The 9859-nt window shown below is 48.0% G+C and overlaps 1 protein-coding gene across 1 annotated transcript; it reads right to left on the reverse strand.

Annotated features, from left to right (window-relative positions):
• Positions 1 to 2693: 2693 nt before the first annotated feature.
• Positions 2694 to 9145, reverse strand: LOC122922404 (cilia- and flagella-associated protein 45-like). The gene is made up of 12 exons (XM_044273002.1): positions 9016 to 9145; positions 8559 to 8678; positions 8067 to 8200; positions 7800 to 7944; positions 7543 to 7713; positions 6991 to 7169; positions 6554 to 6683; positions 6128 to 6274; positions 5926 to 6039; positions 3434 to 3627; positions 3130 to 3354; positions 2694 to 2858 (listed from the first exon to the last, which is right to left on the reverse strand). Exons 1-12 carry the CDS (start codon positions 9016 to 9018, stop codon positions 2783 to 2785), a joined length of 1638 nt encoding a protein of 545 aa, XP_044128937.1. The 5' UTR covers positions 9019 to 9145; the 3' UTR covers positions 2694 to 2782.
• Positions 9146 to 9859: the final 714 nt, after the last annotated feature.

The raw sequence follows: 9859 nt of genomic DNA on the forward strand, positions 1-9859 counted from the left end.
GTACTTCAACTCTCTAATCTCCTCACTCTCAAATAACCTAAAACAACTCTTTGACACTTTCCATTCCCGTCTAAGCCCTAAAGTTCATGTACCCATCACGGACCTCTGTGCCGATGACCTGGCCATTTACTTAAGAGACAAGATTGGTAACATCCAGCAGGAAATATTCTCCCAGTCTCCCAGTCCCCAACCAATAACAGATTAAGTCGTCTCCAGGCTCCTCTCTTTTTCTCGACCCACGACCTGTATCAGTGATCCTATTCCCTCACACCTCTTCCAGTCCCTCTCCCCAGCTATTACCACTCACATTACTACAATATTTAACATCTCTCTCTTCTGGTATCCTCTTTCTAACACTCGGTTATAACCCTGCTACTAAAAAAACCCTGCTGCTAACTACCGACCTATTTCTAACCTCTCCTTCATCTCCAAACTCCTTGAACGTCTAATCTACTCTTGCTTAATAAGCTATGTCTCTGCAAAGAGAATGCCAAGAGTGTGCAAAGCAGTAATCAAAGCAAAAGGTGGCTACTTTGAAGAACCTAGAATATGACATGTTTTTAGTTGTTTCACACTTTTTTCTTATGTATATAATTCCACATGTGTTAATTCATAGTTTTGATGCCTTCAGTGTGAATCTACAATTTTCATAGTCATGAAAATAAAGAAAACTCTTTGAATGAGAAGGTGTGTCCAAACTTTTGGTCTGTACTGTGTATGCTGCCGATTCTGTGTTATTGAATCACTAATTGAAAGGGTCCTGTTCAAAATAATAGCAGTGTGGAGTTCAATGAGTGAAGTCATTCATTCTTTGAAAAACAGGTGGCAATTATTGCCCTTATTTAATGAAGGAAGGCAGCAAATGTTGTACATGTTGGTTACAGTGCATTTCTCTCTGAAATACTGAGGAATATGGGTCGTTCCAGACATTGTTCAGAAGAACAGCGTACCTTTATTACAAAGTTGATTGGAGAGGGAAAAACATAAAGTGCAGAAAATGATAGGCTGCTCAGCTAAAATGATCGCAAATGCTTTAAAATGGCAACCAAAACCTGAAAGACGTGGAAGAAAGCGAAAAACTACCATTCGAATGGATAGAAGAATAGCCAAATTGGCAAGGACCCAGCCAACAATCAGCTCCAGGAAGATAAAAGAAGGTGTAAAGTCACCTGTGAGTCCGGTTACAATGAGAAGACGCCTATGTGAAGCCAAGCTATCTGCAAGAAGCCCCCGCAAAGTTGTTGAAAAAAAGACATGGGCTGAAGAGGTTACAATTTGCCGAAGAGCACATTGACCGGCCTAAAGAGACATTTTGTGGACTGATGAAAGTAAGATGGTTCTTTTTGGGTCTAGTGGCCGGAGACATTTTGTCAGACAACCCCCAAACACTGAATTCAAGCCACAGTACACTGTGAAGACAGTGAATCATGGTGGCCCACGCATCATGATACGGAAATGTCTCTCATACTACGTGTTGGGCCTATTTATCGCAGACCAGGGATCATGGGTCAGTGTGAATACATCAGAATACTTGAAGAGGTCCGGCTGCCTTATGCTGAAGAAGAAATGCCCTTGAAATGGGTGTTCCAACAAGACAACGACCCCAAACACACCAGTAAACGGGCAACATCTTGGTTCCAGGCCAACAAGATTGACGTTATGGAGCGGCCGACCCGATCCCCGGATCTTAGTCCAATAGAAAACTTGTGGGGTGACATCGAAAATGCAGTTTCTGAGACGAAACCAAGAAATAGAGAAGAACTGTGGAATGTCGTCCGATCCTCCTGGGCTGGAGAACCTGGTCACAGGGGCAGAAGGTGGCGACTCCGAGCAGCACAGACGTCCAGCAGGTCTCAGAGACAGCGGTCATACAACTAAATATTAGTGAAGGGATTCAGAGGAAAGAAAACCTTCAGACGTTTCTCAGTTTATATAGTGAAGGTTGGAGTTTGTAAAGAAGAATACAAACACTGCTATTTTTTTGAACAATCTAATATTCACTTTTCTTCAACCACAAATTTGATATCTTTTTCTTCATGTTTTGATTTGTAATAGAATGTGAAGTGTTCCCAATGCATTTGTGTGGATGGAAATAAAAGCATTAGAAGGATTCTGAGCTTTATTCACTTTTTTAAACACACTGCTATTATTTTGAACAGTCAACTACCTTATGTGTCACCCCCGCTTTCTCATAGATTGTAAGCTCTTGCGAGCAGGGCCCTCGCTCCTAGTGTTTCAGTTGTATATTAGCCAGTAACTTTGTGATGTCTTTTGTTTTGTACATGAACCCTCTGATTGTAAAGCGCCGGGGGGACCATGGTGGTGCTATAGAAATAAAGATTATTATATTATTATTATTCCTTTCATTTATTAAGGAACCATCCTACATATGGCTTTTTACGTACAAGTTCCACCTGAGCCAGACATGGCACTGAAGGGACGTGCACCTATCTGACATTGGTGGCATATTCTAGCCCGGTGGGTATAGGGCTAATATCAGTGCACTCGACACACATCCTGCTGCTGATTTCTGCAGGACCCTTATATATCTTATTTACATCTACACATCACAATTCGGTGAGAGAGCGAGAGCTGAGACATCATGAGAACTCTCGTGAGCTGCAATGTATGTAGTGCCCCCTGCAGGTAACATAAGGCGTGACAGTCTATAGACAAACCACAGACAAGAGACGTCAGACAAATGTGTATATTGTTTGTCAGCTACAGCTAACACGCCATTAACACGTGACACAATCCCGAACAGTCTGGGGCTCTCCTCTCCTTAGTGGACAGCGGTGAGATGGGCATCAGCTTTCCGTGCCACCATTGAGCAGTACTTGTCAGGGAGGCCGGCCATTCTGAAAGAGAACAAGGAGAAGATAAACGAGCAGTGATGGAATCGTCTGAAGTTCTAAACTACATCTGTGTCTGGGAAAGCAGGGTGACTGACAATATGGCCGCCACTACAGCATCCACATGGTATGTCCTCTACTTCCCCAGACTCCAGAAATGTAAACTGGCCATGGCTTTCAGGAGTAAAGCAAAGATGAGTCCCAACTGTCTGAATGTCTTTGATGACTACCGCATGGTCATCATCAGTTGTGCTATGGCTTTGTCTCTCACACTCACCGCAGCTCTTCTAACTTCTTCTGCTTCAGTTCATCCAGACGTGCCCTACGCTGCCGCGCCTCTTCATCCAACCTCTTCCCCTCCTCGAAGTGATCAATACGCTCTAGGACTTGCTTCTGCTCATTCTCCCGCACCTGGCGCCTCAGCTCTCCTGCGTGCTTTATCAGCTGACTGGCCTTTTCCTCCTGCTCGTTGTGCTCTTTCTTCATCAGCTCCCGTTGGACCCTGGGGTGGGAAGTTCAGGAGAATTCAATCAAGGAGCTGCACTGAAATATCATTAACCAGTAACAATCGTTCTCCATACCGTAAAACCCTGTCAAATTCCGCCCGGTCCCGTTGGGCCTGCACGGCCAAAAAGTGCTCCTTCTGAGCCACCTGCTCCAGGCGAGTCTTCTTCAAGGTGGTATTCATCTCTGTTTGCTTCAACGCTTCTTCCTTCTCTTTCTGACGCCACGCTCTCTCCATGGCTTCTTGGTTTCTCTTGGCCCGGAGAGTATCCTGGAACAGAAGACATATCAGACTACGAAGGACATTGCTTCTTTCATTATCTGTAAGAAGGAGCTGTGTAACCAGGGCCTCTTCAAATTGCTGGAGTGCTGGGAGTTGTCTTATTTTAATGTCTTAACGGGATTCTGTCACCAGGTTTGGGGCTATAGAGATACGGACATGCACGGCTAGATCGCCGCTAGCATGTCCGCAATATATGTGTCCTATAGGGCAGTGTGGTTTCGTACAGCCCCTTGGACACATTTAACACTCATTTACATATCTATAAAATCCTTTTTTAAAGAAATTAAAACCACACAGCCCTATAGGACACATATATTGCGGACATGCTAGCGGCGATCTAGCCGTGCATGTCCGTATCTCTATAGCCCCAAACCTGGTGACAGAATCCCTTTAAAGTCCAAAAAATACATATGCTCCCCCTGTTCTCCAGTGCGGTTGTCTGCGCTGAGGGTCCGGTACTCCCGCCACTGTCAATGAGAAGACCTCTGTGGTCAACCATAGCTGAGGGCAGTGATTGGCTGGGGTGAGCTGCCGAATCCAAGCACGTCACCGTCATTCACATATTTGTCTATTGTTGGCCAACCCACTAACAATCTAATGTGTCTGGCTTGGCTGAGCGCACTGTGGGCGTCTATGGATGGGTCAGGAGTAGGGTTGCACCGGGTATCGAATTATCGATACCCAATCAATACTTTTGTATCCAGATAAATTTGATACTGGGATTTGCCATTTACTGATACTAGGCTGCACTACTGAGCAGCCTAGTATCAGAGAGCATGGCGCGCGTTGAGAGCAGCGCGCGCCATGTTCTCCTCAGCAGCACAGGGGAGAAGGAGAGAGTCCCTCCGTCCCCACTGTGCTGCCACTGCCACCAATGAGGAGAGAGAGGGGCTGTGGCCACTGCGCCACCAATAAAGATAACTAAGGGTACTTTCAAACTTTTCTGGTATTGAGTTCCGTCCTAGGGGCTCAATACCGGAACAAAATGATCAGTTTTATCCTAATGCCTTCTGAATGGAAAGCAATCCGTTCAGGATGCATCAGGATGTCTTCAGTTCAGTCACTGTACGGTTTTTGGACGGAGAAAATACCACAGCATGGTGCGGTATTATCTCTGTCCAAAATTCCGGAACACTTGTCGGAATGCCCGATCAGCCATTATTTTCCATTGAAATGCATTAATGCCCCAAGTGTTCTGGAAAACGGATCTGGTTTTGCGGTCTGCACATGCGCAGACCTTTTAAAATGTGAAAAAAATATATACCGGATACGTTTTTCTGGATGACAACCGGAGAGACAGATCCGGTATTGCAATGCATTTGTTAAAAGGATCTGACGGAACTGCCTGTTGGAATCCAACAACGCAAGTGTGAAAGTACCCTAACCCATTAATTCAAATATAGGCGGTGGGTTCTGGCGGCAAAATCACATAGCTGACCCCCGGCCTCTATGACAGGTGCTGCGATCCGTGGCAGTTAACCCCTATCACAGAGGTCTGGTGCCGGCTATGTGATTCTGCCGCCGGCACCCTCAGCCTATATTTGTATTAAAGGATATTTATCTTTATTGGTGGCACAGTGCCCTCCCAACCCCCCCAGTATTATAATCATTGGTGGCGCAGTGCCCACAGGCACCACCCCATTTTTATATTTATTGCATGCAGTGACCACAGGGTCCCCCCCTCAGTTCCGATCGTAGCCCCAGCAGTGTAATCGCGGGGCTCCGATCGGTTACCATGGCAGCCAGGACGCTACTGAAGCCCTCCATGGTAAGCTCCCTGCTGCCGTGTGCACAAAGCCCAGGGCAGCAGGGAGAGTGTAAGATATTATTCACTGTAATAGATCTCTATCAGGGGGAATATATCCTATGTGGTCAACGCCGTAACAGAAAAAAAAATCAAAACCGCACGATTCGCCTTTTTTTGTCGCCTTGTCCCCCCAAAAAATAGGATAGGACTGTTCTATAATGGGCCGGACGCTCCATAAAATGCGGAATGCACGCGGCTTTTTTGGTGTTTTCTTTATTTCCGTGGTATGGAATGGTACAGAGTATCGCAATACTGTTTTACGGTATCGAAATCGAATCTAAATTCTGGTATCGTGACAACCCTAGTCAGGACTCGTAGCTGTTAGCTCGGGTTTATGGGTCCCATAGGTGCCATGTGATCCACCAAGGACAGGTTGGTGAAGAGACGGCAGCACATATCTTCATAGGGATATCTCACGACCAGATCCGCTATAAATGTGCATTATTAACCTGACCCCTGAGGTGAATTATGGCGGGTACCTGCTCTGCGCGGTGATCCCGGGCTCTTTCCTGCAGGGCTCTGAGGCGAGCGACTTCCTTTTCTTTCTCCTTCTTAATTTTTTCCTGCTCGGCCTCGTACTCGGCCTCTCGAGCCTGTGTAAGCAATGAAGACACGCTGATGACCTGCTTCCACGGCTGGGCTGATCTCACTGAGAAGAAGTACCCCCATCATCCCCATTACCAGCTTCTGCTTGGTGTATTCCAGCACGCGCAGGTCTGCCAGCCGCTCCTGCTCCTTCCGCTCTATCTTCTTCCGCTCGTTCTCAGCGTTGATGCGTTTGATCTCTGCCTGGATTTCCAGCTGTTCTTGCTTTTTCCTTTCCATGTCCTGGTGGAAAGAAAAACGCCAAAACGGAGATGAGAAACAGGCTGTGACCCGCCTATGGACTGACTGTCAATTTCTCCTCCAGTCCTTACCAAACTTTTACTTTCGGAGGTCAAATAGACTGACAACCAACATGGTCACCATTGCATATCCCATTGCAGTTGTCATCCAGCTTTCCCTGCTTCCTCCCCATGTAAAGCCCAGCCCTGGCGTGTGCCCACATCTTCTGGGTGCTGGCACCAGCCATGATTCCACACCACAGCCCACCTGTCCCTGTCTCACCTTGTAATCTTCCATCTGAAGCTCCTCCAGAAACTGAAGTATCTGCTGAGCCTCTTGATCCTTCTGCTCCTCGTCCAGGATCCTCGACTGCTCGTTTTCCCCCATCTGTTTTATGATGTGGAGTTTTCCTCTGAAGACAGAAAGTCACAATTTTGCGAAAGTGAAGTCGCTGAGAGACTTTTAGGACTAGTCTACTAGGGCGAGGAGCTTCACTTTACATGTCTGCTTCTGAGGGACATCATGTCTTACCATAGCTGCATACTGATGTGTGCATTATGGGAGATGTCCGCTGCTTTCAATACTAGACACCTCTCCCACAATGCACCATAGAGATCACTCTGAACCAGGATAGGCTTATGATGAGATGAGTGGTCTTAGTGTCTCAACTAGAAACCAGCAGCATTTTGAATGCAGCTCTGGATGTGTGTGGAGGATACCTAATCTTTTCCAGTTTCCGCTGCTCCTCCATCTCCTCCTGCATCTTGATGGCTTGCTGCCGTTCCACCTCCATCATCTGGTCCAACCTCTTCTCCTCAGTCAACAGCTCCTTGGAGATCAGATCTTTTTCTAGGATTTGGGCGTCACGGATGGCGTGGCATTTAGTGCTCAATATCATCTGTTGGTGGCAACAGTGGGAGACAGGAAAATGTAAAAACAGGGTAATGGTGAATGACAGGACATCACATGAGGTCCTGAAACCTCTAGTGATAACACCCCCAGGTAGGGCATGGATGTCAAACTCATGGCCCTCCAGATGTTGCAAAACTACAACTCCCATCATTCCCTGATAGCTGTAGTATGCCCAGGCATGATGGGAGTTGTAGTTTTGCAACAGCTGGAGGGCCACGAGTTTGACATCCCTGAGGTAGGGTATGCTGGGATCGATTCTCACGCAGCCTGGTGGTCATTGGCAGTATAAAGTCCCCTTTATGGGGGGAAGTAAAGCCACAACCCCCTCTTCCCCATAGACATCCAGTGTCTGAACCCACCTCGTTCAGTTTCTTGATTTCGTCCTCCTGCTCCATGCGCATGGTGTTGGCCCTCTGGAGGAGGTACTGCGCCCTCTGCTGGGCCTCCTCCTCCAGGTCGCTCAGCTTTTCGTTCTTCTGACGAAGCATCTCCTTCTGTTTCATGAAGTTCTTACGCTCATTAGCTGCTTCCTGCAGGACAGACAATGGGCGACCCCCGTCAGTGGGAGCGCTGCCCCGGCTAGTCATACATGATTACTCCAGAATATGGGTCTTACAATGGCCGCCTCTTTCTCGTCTTTCACAGCCTGCATCGCCTTCTCCCGTTCCTCCTTGGTCAGGACCCGCGCTCTCTTCTTGATGCGAGTGAAATCCTGGTAGGACATGATTAGGGACAGGCCGGAGGGGTCCTCGGAGGGCACACTGCCAATAAGCAATGTGGCACACAGGTAAGACTATGGATGAGCACCTGCTTCAGCCTCTTCAGTCCGGCATCGCCAGTCGTCTGCCCACACACTACATTTACCGGCTGGACCTGCACTTACATAAGGTCTCGGATCAGGTCGCTGGTGATGATCCGGATGGTCTCGGGCTTGCGACCCCGCGTAGGCGCAGACACAGCGTTACGCCGTCCACTTTCGGCTTTCTGTACAATCGGAGCATCATTTTTCGGCTGTTGCTTTTTTAGGAAACAAATCATGAACATTACACGGATTTCCTTGAGATTTTATAAGAATGTTATCAATATATAGCGTCCCAGGGCTACACTTAAAGGGCATCTCCATGACTCCACCAGAGACAGTTCCCCCAGACTTGGATTCATTTATAAAGCTTCCTGATAAATGATTATACTGTATTATATGACAGGAGATCTCCCATATGCTTGGTCGGTTACCTAGACATCGGGTGACTACCCGCAGAGCCCGGCTGTAGTGGAGACAAACATAGAATAATGGTGGAAATGAACGAGACTACAGCACCTCCCGGACCCCCAGACTGACAACAGGAGGTCCATCTGACAACGCTCCAGTACCGACCTTCACTCCAAACAGACTCTCGTCCACCTCTGAGCTCAGGGCCCTGGTGCGGTATTTCCGGGCCTTGGATCGCTGGGAGCCGTTAGAGCCGGAGCTGATCGACCCCACCACACTGTCCGGCTGCAGAAGACAACATGTGTGAGAAGTGGGGGGAGAGGGCCGAGAGGGGCCACAGTCACCTGAGCATCCGGATCATGGCTGCTGACAACTGGACATCTGTCTATACATCACATATCCATCTTATATCTATCTATTTATCTATAATATCTATCTATCTATCTGATATCTGTCTATCTATTTATTATCTATCCATTTATCTCATATCTGTCTATACATCACACATCTATCTATCTCCTATCTTCTCTCTCTCTCTCATATCTATCTTCTCTCTCTCTCTCATATCTATCTCCCTCAGTAATATTGTATGTAAGCGCTCTCTCTCTCTCTCTCCTCTCACCATGTTTGTGCTCGCCGGCTCCCGTCTACTTCGCTTGATGTTGACCGGTTGTCAAGGGAACGGCTTCTTCCGGGGCTAGGTGCGGTCACCATGACAGCAGGGAATCCTCCGGAAGTGACGTCAATAGGCGTCTGCGCGGGAGAGTTGGCTCCGAGTCTGGCTGTCTGAGGTGAGGCTGTGACGGTTATACGTGTGTCCCGCCCCCTGTGAGGCCCCGCCCCCGCACAGCCTGCATTGCTCAGCACAGGTACTGTGTACACCGTCTGTTCACACGCTGCGGGTTTTGTGGCAGAAATTATTTTCCATGACTGAAAATCAGTTCCTTTCTTTTGAATGGGGGACAGCTGGCAGGCCCCTCCAGGAGAATGGCCGCCCTCCAGCCCCCTCACCACGTCTAAGCTCGCCTTGTTTTCCCGCTTATAATGGGCGGCTCAATTTGGGGGCAATAATGGCGTCTGAAAGCGCATGCGTCTTAAAGGGGCTGTCTACTTTTAGAAAGAAACTGAACAAGCCCTCTAAGACAGTTCTATCCTCTGCCTCACGATTGGCTGCAGCGATCACACAGAGTGTCGGTGACATCATCGCTGCAGCCATGGAAACCAAGACCGCCGTGACCAATGGAGAGTCTCAGGCTGCACAATTTTGGGGTGCCCCTCACCTGTGCATTGGGGGTAAGGCGTACCCTTTTAACGCTGTTTTCCGGGACACCCCAAAATTGTGCAGGCTGAGACTCTCCATTGGTCACGGCGGTCTTGGCTGCAGCGATGATGTCACCGACACTCTGTGTGATCGCTGCAGCCAATCGGTGGCCTCGTGAAGTAGTCGGGTACGGCGTCGCTATAGC

Source organism: Bufo gargarizans, unplaced genomic scaffold (assembly GCF_014858855.1).
Source record: "Bufo gargarizans isolate SCDJY-AF-19 unplaced genomic scaffold, ASM1485885v1 fragScaff_scaffold_322_pilon, whole genome shotgun sequence".
Taxonomy (NCBI): Eukaryota; Metazoa; Chordata; class Amphibia; order Anura; family Bufonidae; genus Bufo; species Bufo gargarizans.